This window comes from Ctenocephalides felis, unplaced genomic scaffold (genome assembly GCF_003426905.1).
Source record: "Ctenocephalides felis isolate EL2017-DRISC unplaced genomic scaffold, ASM342690v1 CF-g0.4_SCAFFOLD_01886, whole genome shotgun sequence".
Classification (NCBI taxonomy): Eukaryota; Metazoa; Arthropoda; class Insecta; order Siphonaptera; family Pulicidae; genus Ctenocephalides; species Ctenocephalides felis.
Window position 1 is genome coordinate 82,953,621 of NW_020538040.1, and position 13,472 is coordinate 82,967,092.

Here is a 13,472-nt window from a genome sequence, read left to right on the forward strand (position 1 = left end):
TATTGCTTTCAGTACATTTAAATGATTTCTGAACTGTATTGCGCAGAAGAATGTTTTCATGTTCGAATTATTTTAATAATAACTGTTAATTGTATGCAGAGACTACTTTGTTTGTTTCTTTGGTGTAAATTGAACATTAGTTGTTAATCACCAGCAATTTGTATTTGCTTTGTCATAATGATGATTCGTTTTTAATGGTTGTGACATGTATTTCTTGTCATTTTCGGGTGAAGATTAAACAGCTAAAAAAATCTAACTTACCTAAAAATAAGACAAAATATAAAAGGGAAAGAAAAAGAAAAAAATTAATACAAAAAAAAAGTTTTCACCAAGAATTCTTGTTAACTTTATTTAAAAAATTATGTTTTGTTATATGTTGTTAAATTTTATTAATAAGCTTTGTTGAAATGTTCATGCTGTGTTACATATTATTGTTGTTAACGGCAATGAAAGTTGTTATAAATCATTTTAGTCTTTGTAGCGTATACCCGAGGGACGGATGTGACACTCGCCCTTTTCTTGTATTATTTGATTTTATATTGGATTTTACAAATCCATCGCATTTGAGGATAGAATTTCAGAATTTTCACGTAGGAAAATGTTCAAATTACCATTTAATTTATTTTTCCCCTAGCTAAATGGTAAATTAACAAAATTATTGCTGATCAGAAAAAAAGTGGTACAACTTCACCCAGTCTCCCCTACTTAAAAATTTCTATCTAAGTAATAAAAATTTAATTATAACTTGTTAAGAGTAAACTATGAATTTTTAAGTAAGTTTTATTAAAGTTATTAAAAAAATAATTTAATTATTAAAAACTGTAATGAATATTTTTCAATATTTATTTGTAATAAATACTATTTTACTAATTGACTTGAACGATTATATTTTTTATGTAAAAAGCGATGTTTTTATTTTTGAGTCATGTAACGAGATTCATAAACCCTGAATTTCATATGTAATGATACTATGGTTGGCATATTGTGAGCACGTGGGTTGTTTTTGTTTGGAGTTAGGTCTCAACGTGTGAATGTAAACGCTACTAATTTAACTTTTCAATTGTCCTAAACAAATATCGCAAAAGTGTTCTATTCTGTAATTTAGTTCCAATAACGCTAAATTTCAGCACTGGAACGTAAAGTCATTTCTAGAAAGATAGGTAATTAACAAAACGCTTTGTCAATATGCACCTTAATTTAAGGATTACGAATTTACGTATGTAAATATATAATCACCCCTTTAGAGGCATGAAATCTAAAATAATGTTCATACGAAATGCCAAAATTTGCTTAAATGTCATGATAAAAATGCAATTTCTCATTTTGTATTGTAAAACTACTAAGCATAATAATAAATTAGAATTGAAATAATAATTAATACATTTTTTTTCTATTTTTTTTTGCTTCAATTAGTTTATGTTAAAATTTTCTTAATTGAGTATAGAACTCAGATGTATTTATTTAACATTAATTTTAAATATGTTGTTTTGCTTTTTAATTTTTTTATTTAAATAGAGTTTATATTCTATAAGTACTATTTTGCAATTCATAAATTATTTTGTTATATTTTTTTGTATATCTAAATATTTATATCTGGTTTTGTTGAAAAAGAGTTGAGAATTTTATTTATGCTACATCGACGTAAATTTTTCTAAATGTAAAATTTTTAAACTTTTTTTTATAATTGCGAATGGTATTTCAGCATGAGTTATTTCATACAGATTTTTATACGAGAAAGAGGAGAATGCTTCAAAAGTCATGAGAAAATTGTAATTCAAATTCTAGTTATTAAATGATTTTGATTTTTTATTGTATTAATTAGAAGCTGACTTGGAAATACATTCAGTTATTGGGGCGATGACAATACAATATAGGCATAAAGTCTATATATTTGTGAAATTCTAACATAACTATTTGATAATTTATACAAATATCACATTACTAATTAAAAAAAAAGGTTAATATAATAATATTATGAACTTAAACTATTTGGTTAATTTTATTAATTTTTTTCTTTCCAGAACAAAAGGGTGTGTGAATTTATACAATTCCACAAAAAAATTATTTGGATTACATATTAATTTTTGTCTATAATTTTGGACGATTTTTTTGAGTTGGTCTTCAATTGTCTAAACATTAGAGTTTTGATGAATTAGCCACGTTCGAGTATGTTTCATAGCAGATATAGCTAAGAACTTTAATTTGAAATTCTGAAATAAATGCTCATTATAGTTAACTGAATATTTTGTATTTTGATAATTTATTTATTTATGAATCATATACCTAATACATTGAATATGCCAATTTTAATATTCTTTGTAAATGCAAATTAAACTGGATCTTTCATAAATACTTTAGGATTTCAACTAGAAGTTCGATGCTCGCCTCGAAAAGCCTCATGTCAAGCAGTAGCAAAAAAAAACATCCGTATTAAATACTTTCCAATTAAAAGTACAAATTGTAATGATGAATTCATCAAACAGAGATGGGCCAACCGTCGGGTTGCCTTATGGAAGGTTTCCTTATGTTCAGATAGCTGTTAAAATAAATCCAAAAATAAAAAAAATATGCACATATTCACAACTGTAGGTCCTGTATTCTAAATATTATTTTAAGTTATATCTGCATTTATTTATTTCTACTATACTTTGTATACTTATTTAACAGAATGATATTCTGTTCTCATAATATTTCTTAATTTGAAATGTTTTATATAATACAATATTTGAATTTAAGTATTTATTAACTTATTTCTAGTTAAAAATATACTTTGAGATATTTTACTATGTGTCTCAGGATTCTTTCAAAATAAATTAGTTAGCGGTTTACGTACTTTGTTTACTAATAAGGTGACCAAATTTTTTAAAGTCAAAACAGGAACGGTTTGTCTTAGACCATATTTTTTTAGTTTTGCTAACGCGGCATTGAGCTCAATGTCTTAAATATGATTCAAATCAGTTTTTTTATTGAACATTTCTTTAATCATAATAATTAACTTTTAGTAGAACTTCATTATTCTATCATATGCATATATTTTTACTTCATAATTAGCTTTAGTAAAAATTAGCACTTGTGCAAGGCGTTCAAAAAGTTCGTTTTCAAAATTTTTGGTAATTTTCGTAAAATTGAAAATGAAAGTATGAAATTATTAATGTGAGGGGCTATTTTAATCGGTTTTTGGAATTTTGCATTCGACAATTTTCTCAATCATATAGTAATGTTTCATATAAGCAAATTCGTTGTATATATCATTATCAAATATTTGATGGATTGCTGTAAACTTATTATCAAGGAATTGCAAATATTCAATTGATACCTATACTTTTTGGTAACCCGGGATAATTTAGGACAGAATATCTAAATCCGGGACAAATATTGCTTTCAGAAGCACCCGAGACACAAGGTGAAAATCCGGGACTGTCCCGGCCAAACCGGGACGTATGGTCACCTTATTACTAATCATATTGACGATCCCACAATCAGTTAAAAAGTCAAGATCTTCATTCATCGCCCGTGTTCCAAATAAACAGATCAGGCTTTTATATGATCAAGTTCTATATATATTCAAATATTTGTCAAACAACGTAACGAAATTTTAATCACATATATGAATGCGTCAACACGTTTTGTCTATATCCGAGACTATTGGTCGCAGCTGTATTTTTAATAAATTTTATATATAGACTTATTTTTTGTTTTTGCATTGAACGTAGGAAGTCATTCGACTATATACAGTTTTGCTGAAAAATAAATAACCATTTCAGTTTAAGATAAGTAACCAGTGTTGCATGTCATCGTACCTTTAAGGCAATTTGCTGAAACTTCCCATACCATAATCAAATAATCGAGAAATTTTATTTGTTTTAGCCCGAATTAAAATTAAAATCCAAATCATTCTCGATATTTAAAAAAATGTTTTTTTTTTGAAAAAAAAATTGAATTCTTGAAATAAAAAAAAAATATTTTACCTTCTCCAAAAACTAATCATTTAATTAATTCTAATCCGTTAATAATTATCCGTTCTCTCAATAATAGCTATTTTTTTTTCATTCTAACTCCGTATCTCCGAAACGCCTGAACAACATTTAAAAAAACTAATCAGCACATTTTCTCGAATGTTTTTTAAATCGAGGACAAAAAATTGTATCCATATAGGCACACGCACATCCATTTTTTCTAAGATATGCCAAAATGTTCAGAAATCTTTGATACGTGAAGATATACAAAAATTATCATTTTCGATTTATTGACAATTACTATAACTTACTCTACGGTAAATTAATAAATTGCATAAATCTAGGCTATCTAGACAAGAAATATTAAATGTAATATAACACATATTATCTTTCACAAAATCATGATCTGTTCTATATAAGAATAAAACAATGTGATTAAATATTTTGATTACGTTATAATGATAAAATAATTTATTAATAAAATCTACAAAACACTGTGGCATTGAAAACATTTTACTGTATTTTATAAACTTGTCATAAATATTTTCAAAGTGAATCATTCCTTTTACGCCTGTGATATCAGTAACGAGAAGGTACTTATATATGGAATTTAATCAATATCATACCTATAATTATATTTTGCATTTAGAATCAAATTGCTTTTAATTTAATCAGTATATTCACTTCAACTGTAAACGCAAAATACTAATAATAACATAAAATTAATCAATGATAATATAAGTTTTGCATAAAAGCAGTGATAAACTGCCTATTATAATATTGTTATTTATCTTTGTATTTTATTTATTATCTTATACGTTAAATCATTAGTCAAAATATAATTTGCAAAATACACTTAATTCATTCTGAATTTACGATAATTATTTAATGAATTATATTGGTTCAGGTAATTGTTAATAACTGCATTGATTAAAATATCACATATTTAATGTTAAATGATTGAAAAATTATGTTCCTGCAGCAGTTTAATCAAAATGGGCTTACTTCAATTTTCTTTGTTCATTATTTTAACTAATATATTATAACTTATATCAATTATAGATCTATTTTATTAAATTCCCGAAGGAAAAGTTTGTTTTCACGAAAAAAAAAATGATTATCTATTTTATGTTTTCTCGACGTTCCCAGTTATTCTGAATCAAATGGGACTAAATTTTGATAAAGTATGTGTGAGTATATGAGCTAGTTTTTGACCTTTTAAAACTGGACCTATTTTAAAAATTTAAAAGACATTCAAATTAACTCGATCTCGACTAACGTTTATCAGTTTTGCACGGCGATCGGCCGAACTGTTTCTTTTTAATTAGGAGAGAAGTAAAATTTTCGATCACAATTTTTTTTAATTTAAAACTGCTCGAAAGATTTTTAAAAGATCGCGTTTACGAGTTTTTGGTAATGATCGGCCGGGCCGTTTCTTCGTAATTAAATGTTGCAAAAAAATTTCGTTGATGATTTTGATAAAGGCCTACGGTAAGCGGTGGAATTATAAAAATTCTTCAAATTTTATAATTTCGGCGCTAGCTAAGCGATTCCAATCGGAATCTGTGCCGAAGAATTTGTACGATCTTTGGTGTTTCATAAGTAGATTCTGATTTCAGTTGATGTTTATATTTAAATAAAATTCATTTTTAAAACAATAACTTAATTATAAGATTTCATTTATCTTGCAGAAGAATTACTAGATCGGAGATTTTGTCGTTTTTTTATTTTTTGCCATTTAACCCCCAATTTAAATTTCATAAAACCTAATTTAGAAAAATCTAAAAAGTTTATTTTCGTATTCAGCGATAAAAACTGCATTGGAAAACATATGCCCCATACCCAATCCAGTCATCTTTTTTTGTGGACCTGTGTTATTATTCAGTGAAAGCAAAAATTTTATTTTTGTTACAAACAGTTTATATTTGATTTATATAGCTGAATCTCAATTCTTATTGATTAATTATACATCTATCAGGATTCTACTGATATATATCTATCAGAATTTATGCATCTTGCCTTAAGTCAAAATGCTACTTACAACTAGTTTTTCACTACGTTTAGAAGACACTTATTGTTAGTGCTAACACAGAAATAAAAAAAATGTGTGGCAACACGATACACGACACAAAAGTTAACTTTATAAAATAATCTATATATGTATTATGAAAAGCTTCTGAACTGTCAAAGCACCAAGAGCAAACTAAATTCATTAATTGTCCTTTCCACTCAGGAAAGAAATAGTGAATGCCCCTAAATATGTACCAAATTGGCTCATATATAAAGATCTCAATAATAATACAGTACATGAGGAATTCCAGATCCATAGTAACAATTATAAAAGAGGCACGTAAACCACCCAAATTCTTGCATAAAACACCTCATTAGAGTCTACAGGAATAAAAGATTAAAGCGAAAAAGACAACCCTCGGACATATAACAGCAAAATAGGATACCATCATACCTGGACGCCCAATCAAGGGATTGGCAATCAATTTAGACATTCTACAAAGGACTATCAAAAAATTTGAAAAGAAGAAATTGGCTTTTCCATGAGGCATTCTTTTGAATGTTTCTTCATAACGCCTGATGTTGTGGTGTAGATGTGGATTGAAATCGATAGATTAAATGAGACACCAATCGTTATCGGGATGATTTGCTGATGATTTTGTTGATATTTGAAGTCATACTTTTCTAATATGCGGTTTTTGGAGACCAATAATTTTTATATGGCTCGATAACTGATCGATGATCGTTTTTTTGCGAATGTTTTTCATTGAAGATTGACCAAGATTTTTTTGAGTTTATAGAAAGCTAAAATATATCCGCTCTTTCCGCTACACAACATTTTCTACAATTCTTAGATTTTGGCGGCCAAATGGTTACCTGCGAATTAGTTAGTTATTCTTTATACAAAAAAAATCTAGAAATATTTCTTGTGGCTAAACGACACTTTAACAAAAATGCCGTCGCGTTCCTGAAATTTTACTTAAATTAAAAATTTTCTAAAATTAAAATAGCTATTTGATTGCAGAAAATTTATTACGCATTACATACTATGAATAGTGGTGCTTGGCATCGTGCCTTAAGGCAAATTGCTGGAACTTCCCATACCGAAAATTAAATTTGACCGCCAAATGTTTTTTTTTCAATAAAATAGGTATTTATATTGTAAAGAACTTTTTTCTCACTATCCAAATTTTGCCGATTCCGAAAATTTGCCACCCTGGGCAGTAACCTCGACTGCCGTACTGTAAATCCAGCACTGTATTATATGTAATGTTTATTTGCAGCCGAATAGTTCAAATAACTAGTGGTGTATGGCATCGTGCCTTAATGCAAATTGCTCGAACTTCCCGTACCGCAACGAAATGTTCGAGAAATATTAAATGTTTTCATATAGATAATTTTAAACACTGTAACATTGTCGAATATTTATAAGAATTATATAAACTGAATTGCAAAGTTGAAATTATTTGTTAGAATTAAAATTAAAATCTGAATTATTTTTGATATACAAAAAAAAATTTTTTGAAAAAAAATTTGAAAAAAAAAATTAAACTAAAAAATTTTTTTTCAAAAGCAATTATTTTGTAAAAACAAGCAAAAAGTTTATTGAATTCAATCATTCAAATCGGATGCTTAGTTCTCTCAAAAACTGCCATTTTTTGCACATTTTGCTCGGTATTTCCGAAATCGGATAAGTAAGTAATCACCACTTCTCCCCATCATTACGAACTAAATGCTTTTTAGATCATTCAAATCGGATGCTCCGTTCTCTCAAAATCTTGATTTTTATTTTCGGCACTCTTTGCTCTGTATCTCCGTAACCGCTGGACCTGCCTTTCACAAAAACTAATCAGCACATCTCCCTATCAATAGGGGTCGAATGTTTTTTAAACCATTCAAATTGGTTGATCCGTGCGCTGAACAAAAACGTGAACGAAAAAATGCGGACATAAAAAACACACACACACACATACACACACACGTCCATTTTTTCTGAGGTATGCCAAAATGTTCAGAAACCTTCAAAACGTCGAGAAATGCAAAAATTTTTATTTTCGATTTTTGGCCCATTACTATAACTACCCTACGGGAAGTTAAAAAGCAATGAACAATTGAACTATCTACTAGGTACAGTGGCGTCGGAACCAAATTTTTGATGGGTGGGCTCGTTTTTTTTTTTTTTTTAGAGACATATTAGCCCATATAATTTTTTGAAATTCATGGGTGGGCTGAGCCCCCCCATCAAAATTCCTGGGTGGGCTCAAGCCCACACAGCCCACACGGTTCCGACGCCACTGACTAGGTACGTTTCGACATTGTATATGTGTCATCATACAGCATGTTTACCAGGAACAAACCAGAACAACACACATTTTTTAGTCATTGTTTCATAGATGGCAAACCAATAAAATAAAACTAGTGGGGCGCATGGCATCGTGCCTTAAGGCAAATTGCTGGAACTTTCCGTACCAAAAATTTTTTTTTTAAAAAAGATTGAAATTTTTGAAAAAAAATTACTCTGAAAAAATTAGATTTTTGAGAAACTATAAATTTTTGGCAAAAATTTACTCTTTTTTGAAAAAAAAAGACTTTTTGAAGAAAAATTTATTTTGAAATATTTTGGAAATTCTGAACTTTTTTCAAAGCAATCGTACTGCTGGCAAAATAACTGTTTTGCCCACGTTTAATTTTTGTATTTCTGGTTGCTCTAGTGGCGCCATCCACCATACGTAGGTTTTACTATTATCGTCAGCTGTCATTTTTGTTTTACTTCTTTGACAGTTTTAGCACGTGGTCGTACAATTATACATATTTATTTAAATATTTGCTTGTAAAATGGTAAAGTAGTATTTGTTTGTTTGTTTATTTGATTATTATTGTTATATTTATTTATTTTTTATTTTAGGGTAACTTAAAAAAAGAGATAGCTAAATGTAAACATCCAAACAGCAGGAAAACTATAGCATTAATCAAGAAAGCTAAAAAGTTTGTTGGTTACACTTATTGACATCTGCAGAGTGTTATAAGCTAAAATCTAACTATCAAAGTTTGTTTTCAGATTTGAAAGTAAGGAAAAAGTTAAATTGGGGCAACATATCAAACAAAATCTTCTTGGAGAAAAGTTAACCTGGTTCAGAGATAATTTGGAGGATACTGAAGTTTATACCTCAGCTCAATTAGACGAATTGTTTGAAAAGTGTGTAATTGTAATAATAAAGAACACAAATGCTTTAAATTCTGTTATCTTCAAAGTAATTTCTTATTCAATTTATTCTAGATATTTGTCAAGATTTGATGAAGAGCTTGAACAGATAGCCTTAAAACGCTCAATTGGAGGACATAGAAATCATCAGCATGCTAGTAGGCAAGACACAATTCGAATGACTTTGGAAAGGGAACGAGAAGAATACATGGGATGTGGAATAGAAATGATTGATATTCGAGACCCCGCACAGCTTAAACAACTTCGAAATTGGGAAGGAGAACTTAGATTGATTATAAACTTTAAACTTAAACGAATTGCGAAGAAACATTTATTATGATTTCCATGTATTTATATTTGTTATAACATTGTACTAAACGTAAGTGAAACTGCTACATGATTATCTTTGACTAACTACCTTGCTGTAGGTACTTTTTAAGAAACATTTCGATTTATAGATTTTGTGTTTTTGGTACTCTTTATTCTAAAACTTTCATCTAATGTTCAGTAAAATGTTAATTTGAATTGAAGTACTGTAATGATGTTACAGCATATAATGTTTCAAGTTTTTATGAAATAGTTATAATTCACAAATCTTTAATTACAAATAGCATTTATACATAAAATTTGTTGAATGTATAAATTAGTTTTATTAAAAAGTTGTCAGTTTCACTAATAGAAACTATATATTCATATGGTATATAAATATTTGATCTATTGAAAATCCTTCCTGTATACACAAGTATTGAAATGTCTACAATTTTACTTCGATTATGTATTTCACAAGTATTTAAAAAAATTACGAACCCTAAAAATTTTTATAAACATGATACATACTTTTGTTTAGAAGTAAACATGAACTATAAATAAATGAAACGATATGTTTGACTTTATAAATTGAAATTCATTAACAAACTTAGTCAGGGTTACTGCAGTAAGAAATAATAGATAAAATAATGAGATAATTGTTTTATAAATCATACATGGACCCTGTCGCCCCATGCTTACGATAAAAAATTCATTGTTATGATTGAAAAAGTTGTATAAATTTACTAATTTATACATATATATATATATATATATATATATATGTTTTGCCACCGTACACAGAACTAAGGCCTAATTAGTTTTTGATCTTCAAAAAATATCAGCACGGTTTCCAAGTAATATGTTTCGAATAGTTTTTTAATTCTCAAAATCGTTTCGAGATTTATTGGCTAAACCGTGGATGAGAAATTTTGCATTTTCTGCTTCTTCTGAAGAAATAACTCAGCTGATAGTATCAAAAAACAAATCAACGCGAGTGCTTAAAAAAATTCATCGATTGGCTTCCGAATTTTTAAATCAGTTCAGCCGTTATTGAAAGAAAAAAAGCGATGATAGGTCAAAAATCGGCTCACCTTACACACACACCCACAAATACATACTCTTTCCAAATTTGGTCTCATTCAATTCAGAATGACTTGAAACGTAGAGAAAAGATAAAATTTGCAAACCGGATTTTCTGGTGAAAACATAATCTTCTCCTTCATGAAATTGAAAAACGATTTTTTGAAACTTCTAGACGAGAATACCTCTTTAAGTCGATTATATCACATATCGGATAGTTCAGTAAATTGACTTAAGGCAAAAAGCCACTTACGCCTAATAATAGTTTTTGACTACTACTGTTCAGTAATTTAGATCCATTATTGACTTCCCGTAGGGTAAGTTATAGTAACCGCAAAAAAATCGAAAATGAAAATTTTTATGTATATTTACATTTCAAAGGTTTCTGAATATTTTGGCATACCTTACAATTAGAAAAAATGGACAGATGTGTGTGTGTGCGGATACATATTTTCGTCGACGATTTCGGGAACACCGATCAACCGATTTGAATAATTCAAAAAACATTCGATTCGTATTGACAAGGAGACGTGCGGATTAGTTTTTGGTACAGGCAGGTCCAGCCGTTTCGAAGATAAAAAAGTGCAGAAATTCCGATTAGATCCTAGATTGCGTTGTGTGTGAGCATGTCGTTATAGCTCAGTTGGTTGGCGCGTCACCGCAATTTTCGTTCGCGTTAGTAGATAAAAAAGTCAAAACTGATCAGGGTTCGTTAAAAGTCAGAACTGATCGGGTTCGAATCCGACGTCTGTAATATTTTCTTAATTTTTTTTAACTTCGCGTAGGGTAAGTTATAGTAATCGCAAAAAAATGGCAAATGAAAATTTTTATATATCTTTACGTTTCAGAGGTTTCTGAATATTTTGGCATACCTTAGAAAAAAATGGATGTATGTGTGTGTGTGCGTGAATGTATGTGTGTGCGGATACAAATTTTTCGTCGACGATTTCGGGAACACGGGTGAAGCAATTTGAATAATTTAAAAAACATTCGATTCGTATTGATAAGGAGACGTGCTGATTAGTTTTTGGCGGAGGTAGGTCTAGCCGTTACGAAGATATGGGGCAAAAAGTACCAAAAACGGTTTTTAAGAGAACGGAGCGTCCGATTTTAATAATTCAAAAAACATTTTACTCGTATTGACAAGATGAAGAATTGACCAAATTTTCATAAGGGCAGGTCTAGCGGTTTCGGAGATCAAACAAAAAATGTAAAAAAAATGCCATTTGGCGGTCAAAAATGATCATTAGACATATGCACATCAAATTATCAGATATTTTATAGAGATTTTAACAATAAGTATAAATTTTGTTTACATTCCTATGGGTTACGTACCAATGTTTACCTGTTAGACAGCGACGCGGCGCTTACGCGCTTTATATTTTGTCTCTATGTAGTTAAAGCAGTACGATTGCTTTGAAAAAAAGTTCAGATCTTCGAAAATATGTCAAAATAAAGAAAACATTTTTTTTTTCAAAAAAATGGAATTTTTTGTCCAATTTATAGTTTCTCAAAAACCTTATTTTTTCGAAGTAAATTTTTTTCAAAAATGTTAATCGTTTTTAAAAAAATAATAATTTTTGATACGGGAAGTCCCAGCAATTTGCCTTAAGGCACGATGCCCTAATTGCCTTAAGACAGAATTCCACTTACAGTTAGTTTAATTTTTATGTTTGTATAGTTGATACTACATGAACTATTTTAAATTTTTAACTTAGTGCATATATTTCACGAACGAAAAATTGATGCATTTGAAATAAAATATGTTCATTCTAATAATAAGTCCGCTTAATTAGATTTTGTTCATATAAATATTTTATTTAAACATATATAAACAACGTCGTATAATCTGATAAGTTTTCACATTTTGTCTACGAGGAACAAATAATGAAAATTCTAGTTTTTATAATATTTATTCATAGACATTTTTGTTGACTGATTATTTTCATTCTTCGAATGTTCAATTACGGTACGGGAAGTTCCAGCAATTTGCCTTAAGGCACGATGCCATGCGCCCTACTAGTACTAAAATATTTTAGCATGTACGTTAATTACAAATAAAATATATGTATCGAAAAACAGTGTCGCCGCGCATTGGAACCACACGTGTACTACTCATCTGCTTGCTTTGTTCTTTCTCTGTGATATCTCATGAAGTGCTGTGGTTCATATTCATAAACTTTGATTTTAATTTTTTTAAATCGAAAATGAGTGTATGTTCTCTTTAGTTTTCTGTATAAAAGTGAAAAATGGCATATTCAATGTATTGTAAACGTGCCCTATTGACTCGAACCTTTAATTATTATAGCAAAAGGAATAGCGGCTATATTGTTTTGTAAGTGGCAGATATAGGTTATATCTATCAATGTCTATCAATTCCAACAATATTATTGCGTATTGTTGTTATGAAATAATTGTCAACAATGGTTGAATTTGGAACAGTTCTATTTATTTAAAATTACAAACTCTTACTGGATTATTCTTGAATATTTTTTTTTTAATTGCCGAAGTAAAACGTCGATATAAAGGCGTACTGATCGATTTCCAATAAATACATTTTTATCCTTGTTTACTTATTCAATTAACTTTTTTGAAATATTAAAAGACAGACATAAATGATTTGCTAAACCGAATTGTCTTAGTCTTCAATTTCATGACACTTTATAACTAATATACTGAATAATATTTAATTTTCATATAATTTGCAACCACTTATTGAAAAATTATAAGTGCGGAGAAAATGTATTACTATTGTTATTGAACACCTGAAATTTTTATAATATAGTAACATTTTTAAGATTTTAATTTACAAGAGTGTTCTTTGTTATAATTCAGCCTTTTCTATATATCAATTATTCCAATTAATAATTTTTTTCCCAGAGTGCCCGAAATAGGCGAGGATTTGCCTGAAAAGA

The 13,472-nt window shown here is 28.8% G+C and overlaps 2 protein-coding genes across 3 annotated transcripts in view; both read left to right on the top strand.

Moving 5' to 3' along the window:
- LOC113378738 (translation machinery-associated protein 16 homolog) overlaps positions 1–9,538 on the top strand; it is a 113,414-nt gene extending 103,876 nt beyond the window's left edge. Inside the window, exons 1-4 of one of the 2 annotated variants that reach the window (XM_026619315.1) lie at positions 8,774–8,804; positions 8,872–8,951; positions 9,025–9,162; positions 9,244–9,523. In XM_026619315.1, coding sequence (XP_026475100.1) covers positions 8,802–8,804; positions 8,872–8,951; positions 9,025–9,162; positions 9,244–9,508 — 486 coding nt within the window. In that variant the 5' untranslated portion in view covers positions 8,774–8,801 and the 3' untranslated portion in view covers positions 9,509–9,523. Of the gene's footprint in view, positions 1–8,773; positions 8,805–8,871; positions 8,952–9,024; positions 9,163–9,243 lie in introns of those variants that run through there. The other variant, XM_026619314.1, reaches the window with a different exon arrangement.
- Positions 9,539–12,656: 3,118 nt separating this feature from the next.
- The window catches only part of LOC113377992 (probable cytosolic oligopeptidase A), a 7,932-nt gene continuing 7,116 nt past the window's right edge, over positions 12,657–13,472 (top strand). Inside the window, exon 1 of the mRNA XM_026618479.1 lies at positions 12,657–12,892. Coding sequence (XP_026474264.1) covers positions 12,807–12,892 — 86 coding nt within the window. The 5' untranslated portion in view covers positions 12,657–12,806. The remainder of the gene's footprint in view (positions 12,893–13,472) is intronic.